The sequence below is a fragment of the Aulonocara stuartgranti genome, assembly GCF_965226115.1.
Source record: "Aulonocara stuartgranti genome assembly, chromosome: 7".
In the NCBI taxonomy this organism is placed as follows: Eukaryota; Metazoa; Chordata; class Actinopteri; order Cichliformes; family Cichlidae; genus Aulonocara; species Aulonocara stuartgranti.
This window is the reverse complement of record NC_138945.1, coordinates 32,510,977-32,524,191: the sequence shown is the minus strand read 5'-3', so window position 1 is coordinate 32,524,191 and position 13,215 is coordinate 32,510,977. Positions and strand designations below refer to the sequence as shown.

General features: G+C 38.6%; 1 protein-coding gene across 6 annotated transcripts in view; it reads right to left on the bottom strand.

Moving 5' to 3' along the window:
* The window catches only part of rxraa (retinoid X receptor, alpha a), a 223,862-nt gene that overhangs the window by 165,502 nt on the left and 45,145 nt on the right, over positions 1–13,215 (bottom strand). For all 6 annotated transcript variants that reach the window (XM_082538863.1, XM_082538869.1, XM_082538868.1 and 3 more), the window contains one exon: positions 4,666–4,790. In XM_082538863.1, coding sequence (XP_082394989.1) covers positions 4,666–4,790 — 125 coding nt within the window. The remainder of the gene's footprint in view (positions 1–4,665; positions 4,791–13,215) is intronic.

The following is a 13,215-nucleotide window of genomic DNA, read 5'->3' as shown; positions in this document are numbered from 1 at the left end:
TCCATAGAGGTGTACAGTTAGATCCACCTTTTTACCACTGTACACCATTATCAATATGTGACTGAAGTCCAGACTTTTAACTTTTATTCAAGGGATTTTACAAAAATGTTGCAATGTAATGAAGTTTAGGCATTACATAAATTATTCACAATTCCCACATTTTTTAAGGCTCAAAATTAATTGGATACACTACCATAATTTTAATTATTGGGATTGTTTTAATATATGGATGAAAATCCTTTGCGCTCAATGAAAATGCTCTAATCTCTGTTAGGACTTTCCAATAGCCACCATTAGTTTCTTCTTGTTTGTATGTCTTTCTGCATTAAGTTTTTCTATGTAATATGAAATTGAAAAGCATGCTCCACAGCTGAGATCATGGCTGACATGGCCACTGGAGAATATACAATCTCTATGACTTAAGAAACCCCACATTTACCCTCTTCTCCATGCTTTTTGCTTCCTATCATTCTGCTACAAGTTATTCTCACTTTCATCCTCCCAAGTAATTTTTAGATGGATACAGGTTCTGTGAAGATTATGTGTGTGTGTGTGTGTGTGTGTGTGTGTGTGTGTGTGTGTGTGTGTGTGTGTGTGTGTGTGTGTGTGTGTGTTTTCTTGTCAATTTTCAAGTCTAATATTGTTCATCTTGTTCTTAAGTGTAATCAGTGGTTTGCCCTGACATCTCTTTGCGCTTCATATTTAAAATTGCAGTTAAAAATCTATATAATTCAGCACTTAAGATGTTATTTCTGCTTCATTTCTCATGAAAAAACAAGTCAGGAAGCTTCACCTATAATACTGCTAATTAGTCAATTGTGCGATTGTCAGCAATTGTCAGTAATTGGCCAAAAGTGTTTTTAAGCAATTTAATCCTAAGTGGCAGTAATTAAAAACATTTTGTGATATTCACATATTCACAAATGTCTCATACTTGTCAATCAAAATATAGATGAATATATTCACCATGCAGGGAAATAACAATTCTTCACTTAAAAATAATACACTTTAAGTATAAAATATTTCATGCATATTCACTTTTAATGCATTTTCAATATCTCCCCTTGCTCCATCCAACAATATAAAGAACTCATTCGTTAATACTGATAATGCTTGCCATGTGTCTTTACTGTACCTTATGTCAAATAATTTCTCTGCTCTTTCATCAAAAGTATATAATTATCTTATAGCTGCTGCTATCAGCTCTGCTAATATTTTTTGCAAATTCTTTGCATCCACACTACTGAAGATGCTCCGTATACAATATCTTTGTCTGTCGATATTTTTTAAATGGAAACTTACCTAGTAAAATACATATGTGCATGTGGCACCTATGCTAATGATCCAAACCCTGGAACCAGCACCTCCTTGCAAACTTCCGCAAAAATTCTATTACATAACATTAAAAAACAAAAGTTTGAGCACGCAATAATTGTAATAGTCTGGCCTAAAAAATAAAATCAAAAGTACTCTACTACTTTATATTTTTGGACTATATCAATATCATAAACCAAATGAACTAACCTGTCTTTTCTGCAAATTACTGGGCAGCCAGTTATTAATTCACCCCATTGGATGAACTGCCGTGAAAGAAAAAACAAACAAACAAACAAACAAACAAACAAACAAACAAACAAACAAACAAACAAACAAACAAACAAACAAACAAACAAACAAACAAACAAACAAACAAACAAACAAAACCCTGATTCATGATGCTACTAAACCATGCACTAACTTTTGATAATTTATTTCATGCCATCCTGTGGTTGATGTGCTATATATTACCTTACCTTTAATGCCCACATTCTGACCTACAGCTTGACTTGGAGGTCACACCCCTTTGCACGGTCACTGGGTAAATATTTCCTTCCTGATTCAGCAAAGCAACGTCAGCTGGGAGGGACAGACTGGCTTTGGATTTCAGGGGCTGAGCCAGACAGACTTGTTTGAGGAAAAAACACAAAACAAAACAAAAAAGATGATAAAAGAAGCAGTAAAGGCTGGTTGGTTGTTTTCTTAATGTACCAAGGAGTGGGATGATTGGCCCAAGGAAGATCTCTGTATGTCAATCTTCTTAAAAAGCAAGGTCCATGCTGCTTCAATTAATTTCTGGCCTTGAGGGATTCTTGACCATTGCTTGGGGCTCCAGAAGTACACACACACCACATGTGAATGTAGGAAATTTGAAACCGTTTAAACAAATCAGTGAAGAATATCAGTTACTTGGATTCCTGCTGTCATTCAGTCTCTTACCCTGCTGCACAGGCATTTGTCTCCATTTGATTGACTATGTTGTCGTTTGCAAAAGTAGGAAGAAAGAGAGAGACATTTCTCAATGTATTAAGACAAAGTACTTGCACATTATTTCTCCTAGCATAAAACCACGCTGCAAAATTATTGCAATCACATGTAGCTGGCTTTTAAGTTGAATACAGCTAATAAGCTATTGGCTGTCTGTAGGACCTCTGACATTTGTGTGAGTGCATGTGGATCTGTCTAGCAGACATGCACGTGTAAAACACAGATGGTCAGATGTAATAAACATGGCCAGTGTTTTTGGCTCACATAAAGGGCATGGCGCTGGGGTTTTATTTCATCACAGCCTTGGGGCATTAATGTGTTCATCCAGACTCTCAAGTGGTCTTTATGAGGGAGAGGAGGGAAGCCTGTTTCCACCTTGTTTGAAATCTTTTTTTTTAAACAGGGTGTGGCAATAGGGAAGTGCTGGAATAACGGAGGCCATGGGGAGTAGGGAGGGAATTAAGGTGGCTTCCAATTGGTGCCGGATGTTTGAATAGGGCAATATGACAGCAAGGGCCTTGTGACAGAGGCCTGTTTAGAACCTCAGTTGAGCAGGCTGCACTGTGAAGCAAGTAACCACATCTGTTTTCACTCAAAACAATCAGAGACCAGCACTGCAGGCAGCTTGTGCCTGTTATTAAAGGCTTTCTGGGGCCTGCTGAGGGACGGCCTAGACGCAGTGATTTATCCACTCTTTGGTGAGTGGATGAAGACAGAGTGTGATGTATATGGACATGGAATTCCAATCAGTGAATCTTGCCAGGACACCTACCCTGAAAGCATGATGAATTGAGGCTGTCTTCTGCAACAGTATGAAACTGGTTCTCACATTCTGGATTAGAGAACAGATTTCACTATTAATGGCTGTATGTCAAGATTGTTTTCTGTCATTGCCCATAGTGTCTTACATGGTTCAAATCCAAAGATATGAAGGGTAGGTCGGCAAATCTTTTGACATTCGCTGCTTACTTATTGTTATAAAAGCAACAGCGTGAAAAACGTGCCTTGTGGGGCAGTGTTGCCTTATACATGTGGCCTGATGTGTACAAGGCGACACTGCCAGGCTGTGGCTTACTCAGCAGTCTAAAGTTTTTCAAAGCTTGAATAAACAGCTTTGTCTCAGCAAATTACCTTCCAGTTGTCTCTTTTAGACATTTGAAGGTAAAACTCATGGAAACCAAAAAAAAAAAAAAAGATTCTGTGCATTTCCTTAAGACCCAGTCTAGTTCATTGGAATCCCAAAGTGGGCTTTTAAATAATTTGAGGAGAGCCCTCTGGAAGCTGAATAATTCACAGCAGCATGATGAAGTCTCTAGCCAGCTGGGTGTTCCATTAGTAGACTCACTACTCGACAGCTCTATTGCACAGCGGTTCTAGCAGAGGGACGGAGTGCTGGGGAGATGAGTGTGTCTCTGTGAGGGGAGTGTAGGAGAGGGGGGAGGGGGATCATCCCATCCTCACTCTGCCCACTTCAATTACATCAGCCACAGGCTCCACACATCAGAATCAGGCACCGTCTGCCTCTTTTGCTTCAGACAAGTTTGTCTCCACCACACCCAGCACGTGCCAGCCATTCAGCATTTGCTAACCAACCTCAAAGGACCCCAGTGCTGGGCATGTGAGGAGAAGAAGAGGGTGGGGGGGTGTAGTAGTGGTGGCGGAGAAAGGTTTGCCCACTGAGCACTTCACAGTGCTGAGTCTTGACATCTAATTCTTCTTGCTATAGAACCCAAATAGACAGTTTTAGGTGTGAAATGGCTGCTGAAGTCAGTAGACCTGTTCTCGTCCAGGTAGTCGCCATCACTGGGAACAGTTCTTTGGGACAGACTGTTGAAAAATGCTGCTGTGGCATCATTACCAGCTTAGCTCATATAAACTGTGCTGCCAGAGGGAGGTATTAAAACAAATGGACATAGCAGATCAAACTCGCTAGCTGTGAGTAAAATCTACTTTCTTCTGAGGCATCAAGGAAAATAGGATTTTCTGCTGGGGATATCTGCCTGGTTACTGTCTCTCCCACATGCGAATTATTTGTGAGCTGGTAACCATGGTTTGAAATGTGATTCAGACATTTATCTCTCAGTGAGTTGCTATACCATACAGGTACACACGCATTGCCAGAATTCCATTCATTATAAGAAATAATGCAGAATTCCAGTGCACCCTGTGGTGCCCTATAGTCGTCCTTGTGTTCTGAGGATGGTTAGTCTATCCATTCAAGATATCACTCAGATTAACCTTGCCTGCATTCCCAAGGCCCGTCTCCTTGTCTATACATAAACCCTGTCAACTCTTCCCTGAGTGACAGAGTATGCAGCCTTACCTTGTGCTGCCAACCACCCACATTCATAACATCATCACCTTCACTTGGCCATGTCACTCCTCTTGTGGGAGAAGGATATCCTCCACCCTTCCCCTCAAGGACAGCTGGGTAATGGTCCTCATCCTGACTTCTAGCTGGGATGCAATCACCTGTCGTTCTTGTTCTGTACGGCACAACCCAGAAGTGAAAGACAATACAAAAGGGGAATAAGTTGTTTTATTGAAGGGAGGCATATGCATTGCAGGGAACTGCAGTTTAGGTTTGACATTACATTAATTATCATTCCACATGCTTATGTATCAGTACTCTCATTTTATTGTACCTTGTTTGTTTTTTTAAATAATTTTTCCCTTACATGTTTTTTCCTAACAGAGTGAAGTGGTAAAAGATGTTTTATACTGTTTCTTTATTATAAAGAAGAAATTGTTGCTTATACTTTTTTTATATATAAAAAAGATGTTTAATTGATATTTTATTTCAAGTAAATAAATAAAACTATCGCTTGTTGCTTATACTTTTATTCTAACTGTCGGACTTGGAAAAACTCTAAAGCTTGGTGCAGCTTTCACTTGCTTCTAGATACTATTTAGTTACTGTAAAAAGTTTGAATTAAAATGAGCCTCACTGAACCACAGAATAAAACTTTTTAGTAGTTGCCTCAAGCTTATATACCAGGCATGCTGCATGCTACCTGCCAAGCATAAAGCTGAGATCAAAAGAAGCCAGTGTCTAATGATGGTATTCAAAACCTTAGCAAGATGTAGAGATCAAAAGATTATTCCTAGAAGGAAGAGTAGGTATATAGTGGACTTTAAATAATCACATGCCAGAGAAGGCATAGCTGTGTTCCTCTCTGTGGTGTATGTGCAGAGAAACAAGTACAACAAGTTTTATATTGTACATGGCAATTATTTTTCTCCATTTATCTCTTAAACAAAATTGCACTTGCAGAATACAGTTTTTTTTTCTTTACATCATTCTTTATTTTATTTTATTTTTTTTGTTTTGTTTTAGTACCTTTTCTAGTGATGGGTAGTTGATGCCAGACATGGATTCTATAGTTTAATGGTTTATCACTATTTACCAGTAAATTGAAACAATACAGACCATCACCATACAGATCTTCCTCTTTAACCCTTTAAGACCTACCATAGAACCAAGTCCGCCAGAGCTTATATTATATTTTTACATGCTGTGTAGCCATTTTTGGGAGCATTTCAAGTTGCTATACATCAATACAACCATTATAGCCCAAACTTTAATAATATGTCTGCATTAGGTGCATAGTAATTACATAAATTGCAAAAAAGTGCAATAAACTACAAAAAAATTGAAAATCGTTTTTGTTTTTTTAACATATATTTCTAGTTAGAGAAATTTAAGAGGCTCATCCCTCAAAACTGTAAATACAAAAAAGTTGCACAAACTAGTTTCCCACCACAGAAAATTTATTTTGAGTGTCTTCATAGTTTTATTTTTGAAATACACCAATTTTTATATACTGCAGGAAAAACGAAAATAAATATTATAGTGCAAATTTGCAAAATAACAGCATATGCATCAAAATAAACTATTTCCAGCAGTGCAATATGAGTCCTAAGCATCCCAGAAACGACACAGAAAGTCATAAACTCAAACATAACTTTTTAAAATACAAGTATAGGCTCATAAGGCCCCGATCGTAAAAAAACTACATTTCCGCAAAATGACGTCACTTCCGGTTTCGGGCAGGTCATGCGGTCATGTGATAGTTCGCGCTGATGGACGTAGGAAGTGTTACAAACAGCTGATCGGATCGGCGAAGCGTGTTTCTGGAATATCATGTTTTTGTTGCTGCAAGTGATTTTTATGCAGTTTTTGCAAAGCTATATGTGGAAGGAAACTGTGACCGAGGACAAGCTGATGGCATAAGATGTAAGTACAACTCCTCCGGTTTCATATGCAAAAAAAATTATTGCGCTAGCTTACATGGTTGCAGTGCTACCGGGATTTAAAAATAGTTAAGCAAAATGGAGCGTGCCCGCTCCGATCGGCTGTAAAGGGTTAAGCTGAGGACTCCTGCATTGTGTAAGTCTAGACTAGACTCTGATTAAAATTTAACATCTGCCAAAGTTCTGTAAATCTTTCATTTTCCTCTGGGGCACAGCGTGATGACTCTAGTGAACACTAATGAACATATAATGAGCTGCAAATAGCTCTCCAAATGGTCTGGTTCCTACACTGCATCCTGTGTCCCTAGATTCATCTCAGCTAAAAAAAAAAAAAAAAAAAAAAGTCAAAACAAGTAAACAAGATTACTTCATCTGATCACAAGCAGAGTGATAGGTGAAAGATAGACAATGGTATGATAATAATACCCAAGATACTCAAGATTTGTGACACAATGTTATATAGCAAACAATCCTAATTTGGATATGACTGAATTTGTTCTCTTTTGTGACTGCGAACCTCTTGGCTTATAAAGCAAAAAAAAAATCCAGAATATAAAAAGAATGTAATTCCTTAAATCTTCATTAATCACAATGATGACAGCATATCGATAACTAAGAGTGCTTTACCCTATTGAGACCGCGTCTAAAATCTCTTAATCCATCACCAGCTTGCTGTATTCCAAATTCCCAAATAGTCAGCTCTTGCATATGATGCAAGCGGCTTTTTTAAAGGGTTTGAACTCCCTCCAGCACTAGGCAGAGAGTGAAAATGACAGAGGGATAACAAAATGTAGAACAGGGATAAAGAAAATTGCTTTAATTCATGTGTTACCTTCTCCAGAAGCCTACCTAAATCTTCTTAGATTAGATTAGATTAGATAGAACTTTATTAATCCCTCGGGTGGGTTCCTCTGGGAAATTCGATTTCCAAAAAAGCACAGCACCGACAGAAGTTACAGAGTTACAGAATATTATATATATATATATATATATATATATATATATATATATATATATATATATAATACACACACACACACACACACACACACACACATATATATATATATAAATACAGAGACAATATAAATAAAATATACGAAGGGGATAAATAGAATAAATAGGAATAAAAATAAAAATACAAGTGAATTGCACATTTCAAGTATTGAGTCTAAGTTGCTATACATCAATACATCAATACATCTGTCTGTTAATAAGAAACACTGACGTAATGCTGACTGCTGGTGGAATATCATTTCCATCACAAATCTTTTACATGCAACCCCAATTTTTAAGCTCTTGCCTTTGAATGAAATGTCAAGTGTAGGCCTTAGCCAAAGGACCTCGCCCTCAGAGCCGCTACTGACCAGCAAGAGTTCAACAATTCTCCTATCTATTATTTGACTACATAACAAAGGGAATTAAAGAAGTCCTCACTTCTTTCTTCTCACTCACACACACACACACACACACACACACACACACACACACACACACACGCACGCACGCACGCACACACGCACGCACGCACGCACGCACGCACACACACACTTTCATTTAGTTTTAATCTGCACAAAACAGCTTCCAAAAGGTCTTCCTCAGCCAGTCATTATGATTGTCAGTATGTGAGTATGTGACTGCTAATTCAGCACTTTCCCTGTCAGCAGCAGCATGTGACTTTTCACATTATTTTCCAGTGACTATATAAACCACTGCATGCCAGAAATAGGGTACCTGTCATGTGATGGCAGAAGCCAATTCAAATACTGCCCATGCATCATCATCACTTGTGAAGATGCTCGACGCATACCCATGCAGCAGATTTTCCACAATAAATTGTGTCCTGTGGCCCTATTACTCTACTCATGCCAAGCTGTTGAAAACCTTAATGAAGCTATTGTATTTGTCAGGTGGTTGTTTATGTGAGTATGAGGGCACTCTGCCAAGTTATGTGATGCTGTTAATGTTTGCGTTAGTGCCTGTTACATTATCTGTAAGTCTTGTATGATTAAACTGTGGTGCATTCACGTAGGTACACTTGTGTTACCTTATTTTGATGAATGTGTTTAGGAACCTGGACTGATCTTGGATGGGTAAAGGCCCCTTGATTTTCTCTGTGCTTGCTCACGTTTTGATTTATGCTTATACAGCTGGGGTAGGGACCCATGCATTAGCTCTTTAAATAGGCCCCAAAGGCTTAAGGGTGCCACTGGAAATATGCAACACTCACCCTCCTTGTTTTATGTTTTTTTTTCTTCACTTCGGTAAATTTTCAATTTTTTTTTAGAATCCTCAAAATGTTCACGGTACTATTTCAGTCCCCTTAGTTTGACTTTCATTTACATCCATGGACAAAATGAAAACTGAGCAAGACATGCATGAAGAGTAAAGAATGAATTCAAACACAGCATTTTCTCTTAAGGTAAAAAAAAAGAAAGAAAAGAAAAAAGTTTTGATTGATTGGAGAAAACCGAGAAAACTGGCAGCAGACTAAAATACCCACCTCTGTGGGACCCAGAGAGTGTTCTTTAATCTTCCCATGAATCAAACATAAATTGCTCTCTGCAGTGGTTTAGGTGCATCAGACTGAAGAATTAGTATCCCTGTTTATCTTGCTGAACTCAAACATCAACAGACAAAAATGTGCACTGGATTTTCTTGTTTTATCAAATTTCTGTATATTTGTGTTAAATGTGCACTGAATTCACTAAAAACCTGCCAATTGCCTCTCTAACTATATCACATGTTTTCAGTTTCAGTAGAGATGCTCCATTTTCCATTTTCATCTTTGTTACTTTTCTTTATCTTTTTGTCTATCAGTCATTCAGTAAGAAAATCCTGTGTTATTAGAAGGATGATTTACAAAAACTGGTCATTTTTGTCTCCACAATTGCAACTATATTCAAAATTTGTGTTTTGAAGTTCTGTGCACATAAAGAGTGGAAAAGGAATGATTTTAACAGACACAACATCCTGTCATATAGGCCAACATAAAGAGGGTTAAAAAGATGAAGGTGATGAAAGGGAAAATAAATAAAACGAAATAATTATGATATTTTTTTTTCTTTTACACACTATTTTGTCCTTGTTGATTTAGATCATTCACACCACAAGCCCTTATGAGTACTCTGCCCAACTGGGACCAAAAGGAGCAGTTGAGCAGATCACAAAAATCTACCAAAAGTGTGTAAACAGACAGGAAGTGAGGGCTTTCCTGTAGTGTAAAACTGAAAGTTCTGGAAACGGTGCAACATGGATATTCCATTTGCACACATGCTGCAAGCACATGATGCAAGCACAAAACAATCTGTAGTTTATACTGTGGGCTTTTAGGGCATGCTCGTAACAGAGGAAAGTAAGTAAATCCTGCTTGAAATTGCTTTTGATTTTCTCTTGATAAGTAAATTGTTACATTACTCAACCTATGCCTCCCTCTTTTCTGTTCTCTTTTCTTATTTCTCTCTGTTTTCTTTCAATTTCCTGCTGTACTCCTCACAGTCTATTTTTCACTTTAACCTCCATCCATTCTGGTTACAGCAACCAACCTGAAAGCTGCTGATAAAGTCATCATCATTCTCCTTTACCCGTTCCCTCCCTCTGATACCCCTTGACAGCTCTTCTCTTCCTATAGTAAATGTTTACTTTCCCAGCAAATGTGCACAGACTGTTGGGAAGCTGACAGCCACCTGCTTGTATGGCAAATGCCCCCTGAAGAGTTGTACTTACAAGCACTGGTATCAAATACATAAGACATTATTCAGATGAGGGCGTGGGGTGCCGTGGGATTGCATTCAAAAATTACATCCTGCAGAGACTCTTAAGGAGGAGCGTGGATAATGAACATTCACAGACATCTACACTGTGCCTGTAGCACTGTGGTGTGTCTCTGCCAATCCTGTACAGCTGTGTTTTTGCATGCATGACTGAGTGAATTGTTGTCCTGCCCTGAAAATGTTGTGCAAGCGGTAAGTGAATATCTGAAATGCTCCGAAAATGAAATCAGTGCCTGTACCAGACATGAAAGGAATGCTTAACTCTGTATACTTACATCAAGTTATGTTGTCAACAACTATTTTGATAAGAGGCAGCATGACATACAATACAAGCTCCTTGTTTAAGGTGAGAAGTCTCTTTCTATCAGTCCAGTAGTCTTTTTGATATTATAGCTTTTCCGTCTTTGCCAAACATGATGTTATTTTTCATGTCAAAAAGCATTATTAACATTATTTCTCAGACTGCACGTCCTCCATTCCACTCCTCGACACTTCTCTCATCTTAGTCACTCTTACTAGAGATGTAAGTGTAAGGGGCTAGTTAAGGATTAGGCCAACTTTCACAACATGGCACCATGTGACAAGATATAAAACTTTTTTCTTTATTTGCACAGAGATGCAAAGAGAATGTAATTGTTTAAACAACTAAATCAACACATATTTGTAAAGGATGCAATTTTTAAAGTCCACCTCTCCCCATGATTTGTATATTCCAGCTGTGTGCCATACCTGTTTCATGTGTCGAAAGTAAAAATAAATCACATGCTATTATTTGTTGTATGAGTAATTGCAGTTCTCTGTGTGTTCTCTGTTTGGTTTCTGTGTTTAGGCCTCAGTCTATTTGTATTTCCTTGCCTGGCGCATTTTTAAGCGTTAGTTTTCATGTCAGTGTTAGTGCCCTTTGCTTATGATCAGTTTTAAGTTGAAGGTTAGTTTTCTTTTGTGTCTAACTTTTATCTACAGTATTTACTGTCTCTCCCCAGCCTCCATGCTTGTAATTGTTTCAATTGTTTCCTCTGGTGTCCTTTTCCCTTTTAGGCTATAGACCTGTGTTTCTCTCATGTATTTACTAGTTTGTCTTTGTTCCTGTGGCTCATGGTTGCTTACCTAGTAGGGCTGCCACAAACGATTATTTTGATAGTCGACTAGTCACCGATTATTTTTGCGATTAGTCGACTAATCAGATCCATTGGACGTAAAACGTACAGCTTATTGCACCAGCAGCATCTGCTCTTATATAACTAGCATTAGCTTACAGCTTTAAGTGTTTAAGGTATGTGCTAACTAAAAATAAAGAAAAGATGATAGTTTATTAAATTTTAATGAAATTTGCAGATTGTTTCGGTGAAGTTTAATAAACTCCTTGCTATCTAAAATATAACAGGACACCGGAGTAAATTCTGGAGCGTCTCACACTTCTGATAATCAGCTGTCTGCTTGACGTTTATTCAGCTGTGTAAAAACTATAATCTCAGCCAAACAGATTTACTCAGGAACAAATAAAATACTAAAAAAGCCAAACAATAACATTTTTAAGTTATCTAAGTGTAGCACCCCACCCGTGATACGGAGTCTAAATCCACTTACCTCAGTTTGGACCCCCTAGGCGGGGTGTTAGGTTCGTTACAGCCTAGATACCACAAAAAGGTTCTGGTATAGACAGGAATCAGGGAAACTATCAGTAAACCTTTGCCTGCAAGTTAGACTTAACCAGTAGTAAAAGAATCAACCCCAGACAACTCTTTAACACAAACCAAACGTTTACTGAATGTAAGGGCAGGAAAAAGTAATGTATAAAACACCCTTTTCTTAACTCAACTCAAATGATATCCAGCTCCATAAACAAATGAAACATGCTGTGTAAATGAAATATTTCCCTTTGAAATTATGTTAAACAACACAAATTATGTTATCACCTCTTGGTAAGTGACTCACGAATGTACACTCAAAAATATGCTATATAATCCACTAGATACACAATATTCACACATGGGCCCCACACACACTCACATTCACACTTGTTGCAGGCCTGTTTGCTGCTCACGCCGGACGATGGAGAAAAATCCTCTTCTCCCCAGTAAGAGCACGAAAGTCCAACTTACAGTTCAGTTGCTCGGTAGGTTTCCGTTCGCCAGTCCCAAACTAAATTCACTCTCCGCTCTCCCTGCGGACCGGATGCTGTCTCTGCTACAACGCGTTAGCCAGTCACTGTCCAGCTCTCCGACAGTCCATAGCGGCTGCCTCCGTGGCGCAGCCAGGCAGTCCGGGCTAGCCTTTAGCCTCGGCGGTCGTAGCTGGAAACACAGTTTTTTCACGGTGGTGCGACCATTGAACACAACGTCACTTCCCCCACACTCTGTTGCGAAGCTCTCACACGGTTAGCTTTCTAGTCCGACACTCTTTTGTGCTAGGTAACTTCAGTAAAACTAGCTGAGTCTCTCACTTTGGTTCAGCTAACCTCGTGCATCTCTCCATGCCGTTCTCCTCTCTTCCTCCATTACAACAGATACACAGGTCCCGTTTCATGCTACCTTCACGGGCCTCCAGAAAATTAGAACTCTGAACAATACTTTAACTCTCTTCAGAGTTACATACCATAAAATAATACTTTATGATTAACATAACAGGTTCATTGCTCTAATTACCTGTATTTACCTTGTGACATATTACAGGGCAAATTACATTCAGAGTACAGTTAAATCACATAATATTAACTGTGAACACCTTATGTTACTGTGGCGTTTAAGTCCATGGGAATTACGAGTATCTACTCCCAAATTCCCATCCGGGCTACACCCTCCCCCTTCTAAATGCGTTTGATGCCCCTATCAAACCCCACAGATTTATAAACACAAAAATTTGTGCTTTGTTAGTCCAGCTCTAC